The 17853-nt window shown below is 34.7% G+C and overlaps 1 protein-coding gene across 6 annotated transcripts in view; it reads right to left on the reverse strand.

Annotated features, from left to right (window-relative positions):
* Positions 1–17853, reverse strand: part of LOC145678384 (AT-rich interactive domain-containing protein 3C-like) — a 788039-nt gene that overhangs the window by 98376 nt on the left and 671810 nt on the right. For all 6 annotated transcript variants that reach the window (XM_081748463.1, XM_081748461.1, XM_081748464.1 and 3 more), the window contains one exon: positions 4564–4747. In XM_081748463.1, the coding sequence (XP_081604589.1) occupies positions 4564–4747 (184 nt within the window). The remainder of the gene's footprint in view (positions 1–4563; positions 4748–17853) is intronic.

Consider the following 17853-nt stretch of genomic DNA (forward strand, 5'->3'; position numbering starts at 1 on the left):
AGAATCATCTGGCCTTAATGTAACAAGACTAACTTCAACACAAACACGATGAAGTAAGCAGCAGCAAAGTAAAAAGGTACATGTTAATGTCTATCTATCTATCTATATTACATTTTTCTACTTTTTATTAACTCTTCCTATAACTTTCCTCATATATTCACTTTGAATTTCAGTCCGCTCATACTGTGGGCCCTCTATAATTTACATTTTTACCTGTAAGAACGGACCTGTTAATAAATTTCTGATTATAAATACACTGTGCTGTCATTTAATTTTTTTATCTCTAGTAATACTTAAATAATGGCAAAATTTTAGGCAAGTCTAGGCCTACTATCAATACAATGGACTGACAATTTCAAAAATCCAACTCTTCTGTACACAAGATTTTTCAAAGAAATATTTCTTAAGATACTTAAACGTAAACAGTTTTATTATAATTTGAAGGTTGAAACAAAAACTAAAATGGGCTATTTTCCAGTTTATATGTTTTGAAGATAATATACTATTGCTAACACCATAAATATTTTTACATGATTTTTTTTTTTCAAGTGTTACAGAGAGCTGTTAATTTTTTTCTTCTCTCACCTTCTCTCCAATAGTAGATTAACATTAGCATTAGAGTGTCGTTTGTTTAGTAACAACTATAAAAGACCTTAAACATTCACATATCCGTACCATATACGAAGCGTTAAGTGAATTTGTCAATACAGAATTATTAGTGACGGTCATTTCACTCATTTACACCACACAAACAGACTCATAATCTTGGTCTGGAAGTTTTATTTCTTTATTCTTGATATTTTTCTCTAAAAAGCATAAAAAAGTGTTTATTCAATCTTTCTAGTTTCTCCAAGCTTTATGTATAGTTTCCGTGGATGCATTTACAAGGAAAATGTTTTGATTACTCGGCCCTGCATAATTAACTAATCATGTAAAAACTGCCCGCTTAATGTTTACCACGAAACTTGTGTTTTCATGTAATTTCTTCTGTCGATTTAAGAACACAGTATTGGGAAACTCAAAGCAGAGCATGAAAGTGAACACCAAGTCGTTGAAGAGCTCGTTCGTGGCTAAACGGTTAGCGTACGCGTCTTTGGCGAGGGAGACCCGAGTTCGATTCCCGACGGGAGCTCATGTGGTTCAAATCCCACATTATATTGTAGGTTAACGTTTCATATAGCCTCGTTTCTGAACGGGATGTTAAAATCAAAACTAAGTTGTTGAACAAACAAATACTTATTTTCTTAAAGCAGTTCATTACAGGCGCACTAAGAGGGGAAAGATTCTTGAAGAAGCCATTGGTTTGCACCGATGGATTCTTGAAGAAGCCATCGGTTTGCACAGATGGTTATAATATTGTTATTAGTTGCAATATGATGATGAAATTTAGGTTAACATACTTTGTTCCTTTGGCTACAAGACCATGTCACTCAACGTAGCCTCCATCTGCTGTGACGCATCTCGCCCAATGTTCTTTCCATGCCTTGAATTCACTTTGGTAAAACTCAGGTGGCTGACTTTTACACCATTATTTCACACAAGAAATGAGGGCCTTATCACTGCCAAATGTTTTCCCTCGCAGGCGGGCTTTTAGACGATCAAACAGGAAGAAATGCGAAGGAGCCAAGTCCAGACTATGGGAGGCTGAGGGACGACATCTCATCCCATTTTTATGATTTTCTGCTGTGTCATTATGGATGTGTGAAGCTTAGCATTGTCATGGTGGAATTTGATGACCTTACTTTGCAGCTCCGGTCTTAGGCCACGTCATACTTTGTCCAGTCAGGAACAATAACGTTCCTTCTTAATTGCGGAGCCATGTTCCAAGAAGTCTATAAAAATGACACCGCACAGATTCCAGAAAAAGGAGGCCACAATTTTCTGGAGTGATCTGGAAAGTCTATTTTTTAAAAACCGCTGCAACCAATGTTGGCATATATAAACCGGAAGCGGATAGTACATACGTTCCTCCAATGACGGTTTTCCTAGGAAACATTTCAGGCATCTACTTGCAAAAGGTGTTTCTCTTGGGACCATATTTGCCTGCCAACCTTACGGATGGAGACTAGTGAAACCTTTTGTGCCTGATTCGATCATTTTGTCAACTTTGTTGAACCAATTAAAAGTAATCCAGTTCTGCTTCTTTCAGATGGACACTTCACTCATACACGTACTAGAAACTTGCAGTTAATCGATAAAATTCGAGAAAATCATGTAGTGGTTGAATCTTTACCACCTCATTCTGCCCACAAACTGCAACCGCTGGATAAAACATTCATTGTAGTTATGAAGCATTACTACAGCCAAGAAGTCAGTTAGATAAACAAGACAATTAACTATTCGATCAAGCATTCATTTATCTTTGAACCACCCATCTCTTTGCTCAAGTCTGAATAATTGGAGTATCATATCGGTAAATTCCCATTTCTTCTCTAATGTGCATATCTGTCCTAATATAGAATTTATGGTTCAATATTGATGTGAAACTACGTTGATGATCTTAAATTACATCAACAGCTTTAACCGTGCTAGAAAGATTTGCCACGACTAGTAGTACATTGGAGTAATGAAATTTTACGGTAATTACGGCAATCTATTGTGTCTCCTTTCTTAATATTGGCAGTATGATAGGCTCTTTTGATTCCTTAGAATGTTTTCTTTCTGCAATACTAAATAAATTGGTTCAGTTGTGACGAGGACTGTTACGAAACAAAGTTAAGTCAAGTGTAAAATTCCAACTCGACAAATTTCTTGTATAGCTATCTTAAAGAATTAATGGATTTAAGCAATTTTTAGTAGTTTTCATCGGTTCAGGTGAGTAGGGCCATTATTTTCTTGTCCCTCCTTTGGTTATGACCCGATTCTAAATCATATCCTTAACTTTAAGAGTTTTCTGAACATACAGAAAACCAACTGAAAAAAGTAATACATTTTCTGCTACCTCTTGTTGAAATCGAGGCAAGCAAATTCCCCGAGACACACACGTAGAAGGCACATATATTGTATATTCGCCATTTGCCAACATTACTTTAGTATAAACACTGATCAGAAAGCTACTTTTCAAAATTAGCTGCACTACAGCTATAGCTACACGATAAAAATTGAAGTTCGCTACAGCTATTAGCTAGTTTTCTAGAAAAGTAGCTGAGCTACAGCTACTTTTAAAATGAATAGCTACTCTCTACAGCTATTCACTACTTAAGCTCTTGTAACAAATACAGTTTACTTGGAATCATGCATCATCATGTATGTCATGGCATTTACATGCGTGACTGAACTTTGTTTTGAAGTTTTGTTAAAATATTACATAAAAGCTTTGTCAATTTGCATATCACAAAGTTCACCTCTCGGTTCGGCTCGGTGGTGACTGAGTCCCGAGCCGAGCCGCTCGAGCCATTAACAACACTGACCAGAGGTATGGGCTTTACCACTGAGTAATCGTGTCCCTGTCCACTTCTTTGGTTTTGCTTTTATATGGGTATAAACGGTAAAGAGGAAACCAGAAGAAAGACAGTTACTCAATAGTCGCAGCTGTGTCCATCCATTTAGATAAATATTAGTAATACAGTGGATGATTTCGATTGTTAAAACCGATTTCTGCATACAATTTCTATTGTTTCTATGAACATCAAACGATATTAAAACGAACAGCATGTGTTAATTTGTATTGTAGCACTCTAGGAATGGAAGTTTCTGATGGAAATTTCAATGATAGTGCCTCAGGACTGCCTTCTTCCCTAACTCTGGACAAGGGGAAAATTTGAGATGTGATAGATGTAAGTTTATTTTCCATTAAGTAAATAAGTAATATTATTTGAAACAATTGAACGTTTTAAACGGACTTTTAAAAAAAGAGACGAAGTAACTTTTTCGATATACACACTAAACGCTGTCTTTGGTTTATCAGCTACTTTGAAAGAACCAGTAAGTGAAAACATGTGAAGTTCACTTGAAACATTTCGCTGAATCATTTTGCTGAATTTGCCTGGATATGTAATGAACCACGCAGATATAGTAATATATTATCTATTGTTTCTCCGTAAAATGGTCCATTTTCTGCGGAATGAAAAATGTCATCTTCGGCAAACTTCACGATATAAGAATCATTAATATGTGCATATTTAGTCTGTTACGAGTATATTCTTAGCATTAAAAAAAACTGAATGTGCAGAAAATACATTATTTTATTTATTAGTAGAGTAATGTCGCAACATATTTTTGATTGACTTAGCCAGCACACCTAAACATTTGATCATAGAAAGCACATTGGTGCTTTCAACTTATATAGTTTATCTGCAGAATATAAGCAAACCATTACCTTTTAAACTAGATTCTATAATCTAACACTTGAAACAAACTTGTTTAATAAATTGTCATTTATATAGAAATCGTTAATAAAATTACACAGGACTATTTTCTTCTATTCATACGAATTTTATTTCTAGATTAAAGTTTGTTAAACATTGCATAATGTGCTCTCTCTCGCTTTTTCTCACACACACACAGTCAAACGCACGTAAAATACTAAAATTTTACCTCTTAAAATTAGCTGTCAATACTTACTGTGTACGCAACGTAAACGCTGCTGACGTTATTGAGGAAGGCAAGTGGAGGCCTTTGATTATCTCCTGCCATAGCTTCTTGTTTATGACATCGACCAGGCCGCCTCTTGCAATGACTAGGTTATAAAGTTCGTACAGGTCCAGCACTTGTTTCGCCATTATGGGCAGTCGGTTGATTGGAGTTCCTGAAAAAGAAAGAAAAAATGTTAAATAAATACAAATATTTCTTTAAGATGCATGTACTTCTTGCAATTTTTGAAAATAATTATAGTCAATAAATGTAACATAATATAACGATACACTTATTTATACATTATCATGCGACTGCATGAGAACAACAAATTCTTATAAAAAGTGCGAGTATATATTAATATATCAACATTAACTTAGTTTCAAATTTATTATTATTCATGTTGCTTTGTATTTTTAAACATGATATTTGTACTTTCTATTAATGATCTGACATTATGGAATTTAATGTAATCTATGATTGTTCATACATAATACCATTATTCTTATGTTTGTTGTGTAATTACTTTTCCAATTTTAACTTGTTTCATCTCACTTCTGCAAATTGGACTATCATGATTCATCAACAATTTATTGATTTATTACGCAAATGACAATAAATTGCGATTTACATTTTAACATTTGAAAGACACCTTACAATACTTTGATTTAAATTTTTGTGGGACTGGTAGTTTAAAAAGCGCGAAGAGAGGCTTGAAGGGTTAGAAGGTGTGTCTAACTTGAAAACATTATGTTACCTCAGTAGTATTCCCTCTTGTAGTTGGACAGGTATTATTGGTAATCTAGTTTCTTAGTAGCACTCTTAAATTTAAATCAGGATATAAATGCGATAAATTTTTCGACATAAAAAACGAAGTAGCAGATTAATTACTGTACTTTCGGAATTCTTCACCCGAATAAGATAAAATTTGCTGTTGTCCGCAATTATTCCTAACTAGAGGTGATCCCTAAGAAAGGACTACAAAATAATAATAAAAAATTAAATTAATAAATTACTAATAGATGAAACTGTAGGTTGTTTCTCGTGACCATCCGACGTAACTTTTGAACTGCCGGACGAAAAAGGCGAGATTTGATACGTGTGGACTTTGCATACATAGAATATAAATATGTTACTGACTTGCAGAAAATCAATATGACAGATTCACGAATACGTGATACGGAACTTTCAAGTCATCATATTTTGCGGTTTCAAAGTTCAATAATGTTTTATATCATGACAATCCATCAATGGAGGTGGTACACTCATATTCTATTGGTTTGTTGGAAGTGTAATTACGAAAAATATTATTATATGTAATTAATTGGATCTCGGTAACTTTTGATACGATTACAAGTAATTCATTGGGACACGCTTTCACGATCTTGAAGTTTGAAATTCCATTTCGAAAGAGAAAAGGTAAATTTAATAACATCATATGTGTGTTTTGTATTGCTGGACATGAAAGATATGGAATTTTTCACTATAAAAACTATTATCTCATTCACTTGTACGAATTCTATAAATTCCATCCCGAATGCCGCAGGTTTTGTTTACATCCTTTTTAACGGTTGACACAGAAAAAGTTTGCTATCCTTTTAATAAGCTTTTGTATTACCAAAAATGGTTCATATGCGTCCTGGTTCAACTTTGTTGTCATATCTTCGAAGTAACGTTAAGTCGGGTGACAATACAAGGCTCCATTGTTACTTTTATATATTTCTACATATTTTCAATTTTTATTATGTTATTATTAATAATGCACTCTACTAACTATATAAAATGTACAAGGAGGTGAAACCTATGGAACTTGGGAGGAAACATGGGGATATTACGATGGCAGTAGAAAATAAAGATAGTCAGCAAGATAAATGAACTTAGAAAGATGGGACGTGTTGAAGACTTACATGAGAGTAGGGATAGACCGTGTGGCCTAGATGTTGAAAATGAAGCATGTGAGGATGATAAGGTTAAGTATTCTTCGGAATGAGTTTGAGAAAGCTATATCCGAGATTAGGAATGAAAAAGCAACCGAGACAGATAATACATCAATCGAATTCATTAAGAATAGTAGAGACAAGGGCAAGAGAAATTGTTCTGATTCCGTAACGAATAATAAATATATGAAACAAGAGAGTGGCCAAAAGGCTTTATGAAGACTATCATGATACCGATGGCTAAGAAATCGAACCCTGAGAGATGTGAGGATAATAGATCTATTAGTTTCACATCTCATGCAGAAAAAAAAGCGTAGAATACTGAACAGAAGGTTCTATGGAAGAACAAATGAAAAAGTTGAGGAGGAACAATTTCAGTTCAGGAGAGATAATGGCACATGAGATGCAACTATATTATTAAGGGCGATCGATGAAAGGTTTATTGAAAAAAGGGAAGAGGTGTATGTTGTATTTATTGATCTAGAAAAAGGCTTCTGACCGCGCGAATTGGAAACTTTTATTGGGAGTTCTAAAGAAGATTGGGTTAGAATGAAAAGATCAAAGACTCGTACGAAAGCTATATATGAGCCAACAAGTAAGTGTTAGAATAGGGGAGGAAATAACAGAAGAGAGTGCAAGTGGAAGGGGCTTTGATAGGGATGCTGTCTCGTCAACATTAATTAATAGCTAAGTGGAAGAGATAGTGAAAGAGCCTACGTAAGGAAAACGGCATTTCGGTAGTAAATATAATGATTAGATGAATATAGTTGTGACGGAATCTGAAAAGGAAATCAATAAGATGTTAGAAAACTTGAGGAAAGGGCTGTGAAGAATCTACCTACTAAAATGTTACAACTAGCGTTGCCAGACTCACAGTTCGGAATTATTCCAAAACCTGGTCGAAATTATGCTAGATTTGGTCAAATTACGCTAGATTCTCATAATTACTAATTCAGGAGTTTTAAAAGAAAGAAAAACGAAGTTGAGATACAATAACGTAACTTAAAATACGCAGAGAGTGCAACTCAATACTTCACGCACCAAAGCTTTAACTTAACTAAACTAGCGCAGTCGTTGCCAGACTCAATGGCGTATATATCGTATAAATGAATGCAAAATGTTTGTTTACATATTTTGAAAGAAAATTACCTCGCACCGTAAGTGAAGTTGGGAATTGTCTGCTAGGGGGCAGATTTTTGGTCGGTCTCGGACCTTTCATTTCAGGAATAAAGATGGTCATGAAGTCAGAAATACAGATGGTGAAGTTGTCAAAAAGTTGGTGGGAGAATGGCCCTCATAGCTCCGCCCATGCCTCGCAGTTAGAGGATTAGAAAACCCTGAGTGGAGCCACACACACACTAAAAAAAGCCCAAAGCCGTTTCTAACTTACTTCGGAAAATGAGACTGCCTGTATGGTTTACCAACTGTATGAATCAATGAATCAATGGAAGAGGATACATTTCTGACATTCTTTTGCTTCCCACCACCAACTTCTTTCTCATCTCCAGGTTTTACGGTTTTTTGATAAACTTACTGAAATTATGCTAGATTTGGGCAGGATGCTAAAAGCAAGACGCTAGATGCTAATTGAAATTAAAAAAAAAAATCATATCCTACGCATTATACATTCCAACACCACATTGTTATATATATGGGTTGAATATGTCTCAGGCGTTTGTTTCCTGGCCAAATACTACTGAAAAAGGAAGGATAACCATTTCTCCAGTCTAAGATGAATCTTTATTTTTGGAGTGTTTTGCCCAATGAACACCATATATAACTGACATTATAATTAATTATGTATGTAAAGTATTTGCTTATTACATGCTGCATGCAAGAGGAAAGAAAACACTGGGCATACATGACTTAGAAACTCCAACCGGAAGTAGGCTTAAATTTTGAGAACGGTAAAAGATATTGAGAAAAAATAGTCGAAAAAGTCTCCCCTTTGTGATACTCCTTGTCGATTTTTTTTTAAAATCAAAGACGACTTTCACTTGTGTCTGTAAAGGGACATGTACTTATGTTGTGAGGAATGTCTAAGAGATTCATGCTCATATGTGAATTATGCGCTGTGTAGAGAGCGCAGGTTCAGCTAGTCTATATATTAATATGCTAGGATTATAACATGTTTATGGTCAAGAAAAGTTGATATGTTTGTGACCATTCTTTTCGACAATGAGATCTCGAAAACCACAAGTGCTAGAAACTTGCCGTTTTCGCTGGTCGATTCCAAATTTTGTGTAGATTTGCCAGTTCTAATTCAAATTTAAAAGAAAACACTGTTTTTATTTTTCTATTACACATTTTAGGCGTTATTTTGACCCTATTAGTTTAATATTGCAACTAGAAGTTAAAGTTGATACACTTGTGAAAGGCAGCCAGTAGAGAAGCTACGTAAAGCAAAGTCCATCAACCCGCTATATCATCCTTGTAAGCAGTGTTACTTGTGTTGCTGCAGGTTGCTAGTAAGATATAACATACATGTTTCTACTTTGCAAACACTGTTTACTATACACAAATATTTAATAACTCTTTCAGTTACTCAAGTATCGTATAAGCGAGTATTCAATTATCTTAAATTAACTAAAATTCGTACGCGTTCGTCTTTGTCAAATCATATTCTGAAATCATTTATGCTTATGGCCATTGAAGGGGAAGTTCTGCAAAAAATCTCTAATGATGAAATTATCGATTAAATTGGGAAATCTATCTTTAGAAAAATGCTTCTGTAAAAGTTGGTTTGATAAATGAACTTCATCATTTTATAAGAATTGCAAAACGCGTCAAAGACATCACTGATAAGTTCGTTATCACATCTATGCAGTCAACAAGTATGCGAATTTTTACATCAAAAGTTCGTGCTGTTTGTTCCATTTTTCTTTCTTGATTTTGAGAAGGTGATTCCTAACTGCCGTTAGTATAGAAAAAATATATTGATCGGTAATTTTTAATCGGTAATGTTAATATATTGTAGTAATGTTTCAATTTAATTAGTGTTTGAGAAGTCAACAAGAAATTATTTCTTATCAAACTCAGCGTGCTTTATGTGCCGAGCTAAGAGATACAAGGGAAGGCTTATCAACAATTTTTCATGACCTATATTCATAATGTGTTTTGGAAACATCAATACAAAATTTTCGTCTAATTGCTTATAATTTTTTAACCACATAGGAACAATATCGCATCTCACTTTTATCTTGCGTTTTATTTTCGGCCTCAGAGCGCTTCAGCGTGAAAAAGAACGAAAGGTTATAGATAGCTGTGCAGCACAATTTTCTTCGTAGTGTCGTGCGGGTTGCATAACTGCAGCTATAAAATATTCAAGTCCCATGAGGCAAAGGAAGGGGATGACCCAAAAAAATCCAAATTTTGTGTGTTGACTACCACAAACACGAGGCAACTTTTCCGCAATCCGGCCAGCGGAAATTCCAAAAAAAGTTTTATATAGATACAGGGTGGTCCAAAAGTAGGTATACTGTACCGTGCTGATCAGCTCATTGCATTTTATGTCATTTCTTTTGTTAACTATCAGGTAGACTTAGTTTTTTTTATTATTTATTCTTAATGTGATTTTATTTATATCTTAAGCTCGGAAGAGTCGAAGCAAATAAACTCATAAATCATTATATTTGATCAATGCAGGAGTGTATACCTACTTTTAGGCCACCCTGTATATATTTAGGACTAACTTTGATAGGATTCATGTCAAGTGTATTAAGGATGAAGTTCATACATTATCTGCAGATACTGGAAATCGAATAGATAGGTATCGACTGTGGGAAAACATATTTAAGTCAAATTCTGGACAATTCGTTTTGGAAGGAAATTCGTTAAATGATTTTCATAAAACTGGGGTAAATTATCATTTTTAAGTGAGATTGAGTGATTTAAATAGATCTTCGGAGAATCCGGAACTCAAGTGGATTTGAACTTAACCATCGAATTTGTTGAGACAGAAGATGGAAAGTTTCCGAAATCTTTCAAATGAACAGAAGTCAGAGATTTATAAATCTTTCAAATATTTTTCATAAGTGTAACCTCTCTTACTGTATAAAGAAATGCACTTATGGTAGTAACCCTTATCTTGCGGTTTTCTTGAAATTACTGACAAGTGAATACAAAAGATATATCTTAATGGACTTTGGAGACTGGGCCGTTTATAGCATACTGGAAAAAAATTAAATGAACTGAAATATTTCAGTTTAATGTCCAACGATTATACTCTTTTAGGCTAAGGCAAGTGAATGATGGTGGAAGAATTGGTGAAATGAGAAAGTGGGAGGGAGTACTTCCAGAAAACCCACGGACACGATGTTTTCATAGCCTACTAGATGATCAAATTATTATAGAAAGAAAATGCTACACTGAATTTAAATACACCAAGTACAAGTCTTTATATCATGTACTTAAAAAATATCACGTGCGGTCTCAAAAACACTGTGCAGCCATCGCTAACCTTGTTTGTAGGTTGTGCCTAGGATTGTCCACGTAGGTACTAAGAGTTTAAGCTGTCTCTTCTCGCAAATGTATAGTGAAAGTGATGTCTCGAATCGGGAACACGAAAGTTATGTTTCGTCTCGCCTCGTAAGCAACTTTAGTCGTTTGGCTTAATAGTTCTAGAACACACTATCCACAATTGAAATACAAAGCACGAATACAGATTTTTAACGAAGGAGAAAAAGGACATGTACTAAGAATTGCAAAAGTTTTAATCTCGAAGTCGACTAACAAAAAGCCAGAGCTCTAATGTTTAGCATTTTACGGTAAGTTTCTTTAAGCTTAGTTTGATCAACCAAACAAAATATGTTCACCTAGATATTTAACCTTCAATAACACATATGTACGTTTACAATGTGCTTCAGTATCGAAATTTAGATACATAAAACTAATCCTAGATTTGTCACTAATGATCATGATTTCCTATCATTGTTTCATGTGATCAAATTTATATTTCCTATGCACGTTGTAATAATAGATGGACAAATGAAATTGGAATGCAGAAAACTCTATTTTATGTTGTTTTGTAAGAAAACCTGCCTAAGAAATATTGTTTGACAGGAGATGCAAACTTGGAATAACAACTTTTAATTAACTATTCGTATTTTTATAACTAAACAACTTTTTTGCTTGCGAATCTGTCTACAGTTTGTAATTCTCATATATTTCTCGTTCTATATAGTGATGATTACGTTCTGCCTCGACGCTAGTAATGATCGTTTACGTCAGATAGTCTCTCTCTTGTAGAATACTACTCTCAAAGACTGAGGGATTGTTTATTTGCCTCTTAAACACGCGTCTATAAACCACTGTGGGAATGTTTGCTTCGTACACACCCGACCAGTGACTCATTACCACTTTAACAAGTAGATCCTCTCTCATTTAGTTCCGATAATGAAAAGTAACGTTAAACTTGAGCAATCCATGAACTTTCCGATAAAGTTATTTTAGTGTAATTGTGACGTAAGAATATCAATGATTTGTATACAAACATGTAAGTTAACGGTGAGCTATGTTTATCTTAATTTAGAAAAATCACACCCTGTGAATAATGTCTCTGCAGCAAGACAGGGGTGCCCACAAGGGGGGGGCTATGACGCAAACTCATGGACATGAGGGGGGGTGGGCACCACTGGCTAAGAAATACGTAGCATACCATCTAGAAGGTATCAGTATATTAACGAGATTAAAGTATGTTAATTCCAAATACTTAAAACATGTAAAACTTAAAATATCTATTCAGAGACAGAATAGTGTTCAATGATCTAATATAATGAACATCTACAATAATAAAGTAAATCGGTATTATTTAATTGCATTTTTTTGCAATTTTTCTTCTTCAATAAAGATCGTTTCTCGTATTACTCTTGAATAGTTCTTTTTAAGAAGTAAAAACATAAGTTTAGAAGAACGTTTAATACGTCCTTTGAGACTGTGATGTGTATTCCAGGAAAAGCCACCTTTAACAGAAATGATCTAGGGTGCTGTGAGTTTTTAAATGGTCTTTAATGTTTCTTTTGATGCTCAATTCAATTTCTGCATTCTTGCAGGACACACTATAGAAGTGTACTATTGGTTATACGACCAACAAAAATAGCCACCTTCATTTCTTTCTTTCTTTCTTTCTTTCTTTCTTTCTCTCTCTCTCTCTCTCTCTCTCTTTTTTTTTTTTTCATTCTTTCTTTCGAAACTATCAACATGACCTGTTTACACTTCTTGGTAGGTGATTTTTTGTTCATTATAAAAGCGTTAGTAAATTCCCGGCGAATGATTCCAAACTGTCGTCGCACAAAAGCAATTCAAAATGGTTGCTGCAGTGAACATTTATTGTGAACAAGCTTATGCGTTATTATATATATATAGTGACGCTATCCCATTGGTTGTTTAATAACAATCTAGCACTCGTAAACTGAAAAAGTGTCATTACAGTTTAACTTTAAGCGCAGAACTCTCACGCGGTAACAACTGTTTTTAAATGGCTTTTGTAAAAGCCTCACCTTGGCCAATACTTCCAGCATCGAATAGCTCTTATAACACCTTGTTATAAATATAATGACTTCTACACAGTCTATACAATGGAAGCCACGTGTGTTGCAAATACAACCAATTAAAGAGAATTTTATATCCATTCAAATTTTAGGTGTAAGGGAACTACCAATAAACAAACGGGAATTTTATTCACTGACCTACGGTCGAACTTCAACATTTTTATTTACAATAAAATTTTTTGCTTGCATTATTTTAATGATTAAGGCACGTTCAAGTTACCACAGGAATATAAACATTTCATTTTAGTACAAGAAAGCACAACAATAACAAACAAAAGAGAACATCAAGTTTGGTTCCATTGCTAGGTTACCTCCCCCAGCATTTGTAGGTAATGAAAGACTACACGTTCATGCCTTAATTGTTCTGCTGTTTCCACGACGGTGCTTCGGAATGAGAGGAAAACCTATCCATACTCTTCCACCATACAGAATGCAGCACTCTTAAGGTGAGTATGGTGTAGTTTTATTATAATTCTCATTGACTTTCTGGTACTTAAAATATATTCACTCCGTTCCTTTCGCCTCACTCAACTCCATTTGAATCACATGCACGCATTGTTTAACACTATATAAGGTCACATACATAGGCTCTACCCAGTGCTGTAGTCCTAAAATTTTCAGAGGGTATATGCTGTTTTGTGATCATCTATGATTATCAATAAAGACATAGAAGGTATTTTCTTAATGAACAATGTAAAATGCATGTATTAGTTAATTCATTTAAAATACAGTATAAAGGATACATTACGTATTATAGTCAAAAGCATTTCATGCTATTCTCTTGATGATACTCTTTACTTAAAACACACATTAATAACATAAATGGATGTAAGTATGGGAAAGGAACCAACTCACTCCGAAAAGAAACAAAAAATCGCGCCCGATGTGTCAGAAATAAGAAAATTGTGCTCAAATTTAACTCTATAAAATTATTAAGACTTTTCTTTTCAACAATGGGTTCTATATTGCTCAGTTACGTATTACCATCGGCATGACATTGAAAATATTCATACCTTAGTTTTAAGCCATCGACCTTAAGGTTAATTAAAGGGACAAGTTTAGCCGATAGATGTCACTACAGTCTTCGTACCTCTCTCATGTATTTTTTACCTTTCACGAAAATTCACGATTTTTCTTACAAATTTCAACCTAGAGACTTCAAATTTTTAGAGAAGAAACTTCATGACCAATCGAAGGCAACAATCCGTGCCGATATTTTATTTAGAATTTTCTTCATTGTTGAAATGGCTTGATTGTTGAAATGGATATCGAAATCTTTAACAATATAACTGTTCCAACAATGAAGAAAATTCTAAATAAAAAAATCGGCACGGATTGTTGCCTTAAATAGGTTATGAAGTTCCTTCTCTAGAAATTTGAAGTCTCTAGGCTGAAACTTGTAAGAAAAATCGTGAATTTTCGTGAAAGGTAAAAAATACATCAGAGAGATACGAAGATTGTAGTGACATCTATCGGCAAAGCTTGTCTCTTTACCCCAACCTTAAAATGCTTTGATATTCTGATAGAACAAACATGCATCGATCTATCCCCTCATCTTAAAACTAACGATTTTGTGTTTTGGTTCCTTCCTGTATAATAAAGGACTCATAAATGTGAATACCTGCTAAGAATATAAAAGAAAAAAACGTGATATAGTCAGTTTATCATTGGAGTCATGCCTCGATGAAATAAATATAAAGGAAACAAAAGTAGAAAGCGCTATACGCTTTGAAGCAGAAGGCACACTCTGATGACTAAGGTTAAACAGAGGGTATACGGCGTGTACCGCCGTTTACCCTCGACTACAGCCCTGGCTCTACCTTCTAAGTCGTGTCACTGGACAACTGCGCTACTGGACAACTGCGCTGTCTAACAAGCACTATTAAACAAATTGGTTCAACTGAATGATAAATATCTAAGTGAGTTTTACTAAGATATTTATTTCCATTCTTTAACTTCATTGAAACACCGAAGTCGGAAAAGCTAGCCGCTTTTGATTTTACTCAAATGAATTTATTTATAACTTCTTATTATGCGTCATATTGCATTTCTGTATTAATTATCATCCTCGTTGAAAAAAACACAAAATTGTACATCAATTTTTACAATATGGTTTTCGTCTCTCGGAACAAAATCAGCAAGGCGTGTGTGCAAGGAAGGTACAGAATCCTCTCCTCAACATGAAAAACTAACACTACTTGGATTTTTTTTTTTTAAATATTATTAGTATAGTCGTTCAAAACTACTCTTATGTAAACTTGGAATTTTCGAGAGAAGAGTTATAGCTCAATGTTCCCCTTCGATTCAGCCAGGGCCGGATTTCCCAATAGGCCCAGGCCTATGGGCGCAAGCTCCCAGGGAGCGCACGGCCGAGAGAAAAAAAAATTAAAAAATATCTAGAAATAAAAATAATTAGCCATAACTTAACATATTTTTTGAATTGATTAAAAAAAAATCAGGCTAATAAAGCATTCTGATTTTGAAGTTCATTGGAACAAATAATTGTTGGTAAAGTTCACCAATCTTTTGTTAATACATTAATGGTATTTTGTTAAGCCCAGAACCAAGTAAATTCCTTAAAAAAAAAAAAAAAAAAAAAAAAAAAAAAACTTGCAATGATAAAATTGCATCGTGGAGTGGTGTTTAAGAAATTAACATATAGGCCTGACATAATTTTTTAATAAAGGTTTTTAGGAAAGTAACTTTAACCAGACTAGGGGGCGGAAAAAATTATTGGGCCTAGGGGCGCCAAAATGCTAAATCCGGCCCTGGATTCAGCCTCGATTGTGAACCACTTCATGAAGTTTCTTCCTAGGTAAAAAGATGTATGTCTCGTCTCACTCTCCTGCACCAAAATCAGCGATCTAATTGTAAATCTTGCAGACGCATAACTTGGATCTTTACTTTCGCTTTACTCGAGGCAGCGTTCAAAATACCAAGGAAATGAGAGGACTTCCCCCCTCAGTCACATTTTGATCTCTCTGAAGAAACCAACTGAAGCATCCCTACTGGAGGTGCTTCCTCCAAAGAAAAACATATTTAGTAATAAATATTGTCAAATTCCATCAGCTTTTGTCATTTCATGTAATTTTTATGTGCTAGCTGTAATCCGAAATAGAAGGATAAAATTATGCAGTGTTGGCTTCTAATGTTATACTTACGGTCACAACACACATTCTTTCCCCCTGTTTTCCTGTCTTGCAGTTTAGTTATTCTATTGTGCGTATGGTTGTTTGTTGCAATCGTACTCTCATAGCTTTCAGTTCGTCATTAGAGGTGAATTTTAATTTCGACGCTATACCAACTACCAAACTACATATAATGAAATCAGGATGAATTTGTGAAGTCTTGTATGTAATGTAAGATACCTTGAATCCTATACTCAAAACACATTTGGAAACGTTAAGAATAGGTATGCCAAGCAAATTAATAATATTTTTACTCATTGTTCGTAAGCTGGTTGATTGAATAATTTCTTGTTTATTACGTTGTTGATAATCGTATTTGTGCGCGTGTTCGGGGGATGAGGAAGAAGTCGATGTCTCATTTTGAACTATTGTATCTTCAGGCTCTTGTGCTCTATGAGCCTCATTTTATCTTCACAATATCAATAACTTAATTCGCACACTCACTTGAGGTATTATTTTTTCTTTATCGGTAATCTTTATTTTTATAAAATATGTAATCATCCTATATTTTTCTATGTAATGATATATAGAAAACAGGAAAGGAGCATGCTTTCTCATTTCAAAAATATCATGGGAAGAGCTCATTCTTTCCAAGTAACTATAATTCTTTCACGCTTTTCCATTTCTTCCATCTATCCAAATTCTGGGGAACGGTTGCCCAGTGGTAGAGTGCTCACATCTGGTATAAGGTGTCTCTGGGTAGATCCCACTCCACTTTGTGGTGGACAAACACTGTGTGCGTGCGTTTTCACGGTGTTCTTCTGTTTCCAACTTCATTCCACCATTATCACAGTTTCATAATCAAGGGATGTTACACTGAAAAATATCCCATTCTGTATTCTATATTCTTCAACAAAAGAACTTGCATGCGCACCCATAATCAGTAAATTTACCAATAATTCGGTTAACAATAATTTCGTAAAGGAAATGAAAGAACTTCAATAATGAAGGATTTTTTTTTTTAAGGATCATTAGTAAATTTTGTTACTACATATATTAAATTTATTTTAATAGTTACAAAAAAAAATGGATGTGAAATGAGAATATTTAGTATTAAAAGTTATACGTGAATTCTGTCTAATAAGGATTTTCGCCGGTCACCTTGCTGGAGGATTTTCTCTTCTACAATTTCCTCACTGACACCAGGCAAATTCCGGGATGGTATCTAACATGCAGCTCCCAGGCCGCTTCCTTCATTTCCCATCCCTTTGTTCCTTCCACCCCTTCCCCGAATAGTGTGCTCGTCCAAGGGCATCATTCCTAATACGAGACGGGCATAAGGCCGTACATGCCAGTAATACCCACAAATACATATAAATAAATAAGCATGTAATGTTTATCTTTTTGTGTTTGGTATAATCGCCGGCGCTACGTCAAACGGCAAAATCCATATAAGTAGAAAGTACCTACCGTTATTTTTATGTTTTATGAGAAATTAGTTGAGTTAATTTTGAGTTTAACGTCCCTTTCAGCAGCGAGGCTATATGAGGCAGAACCTACTGATTAACTTTGAATCCGAACTACGTGAGCTCCTGCAGGAATCGGCCCGGGTCTCCCACGCCAAACGCGCGTACGCTAACCGCTTAGCCACGAAAGAGCTTATTAGAA

This window comes from Thermobia domestica, chromosome 2 (genome assembly GCF_964235325.1).
Source record: "Thermobia domestica chromosome 2, izTheDome1.hap1.1, whole genome shotgun sequence".
Taxonomy (NCBI): domain Eukaryota; kingdom Metazoa; phylum Arthropoda; class Insecta; order Zygentoma; family Lepismatidae; genus Thermobia; species Thermobia domestica.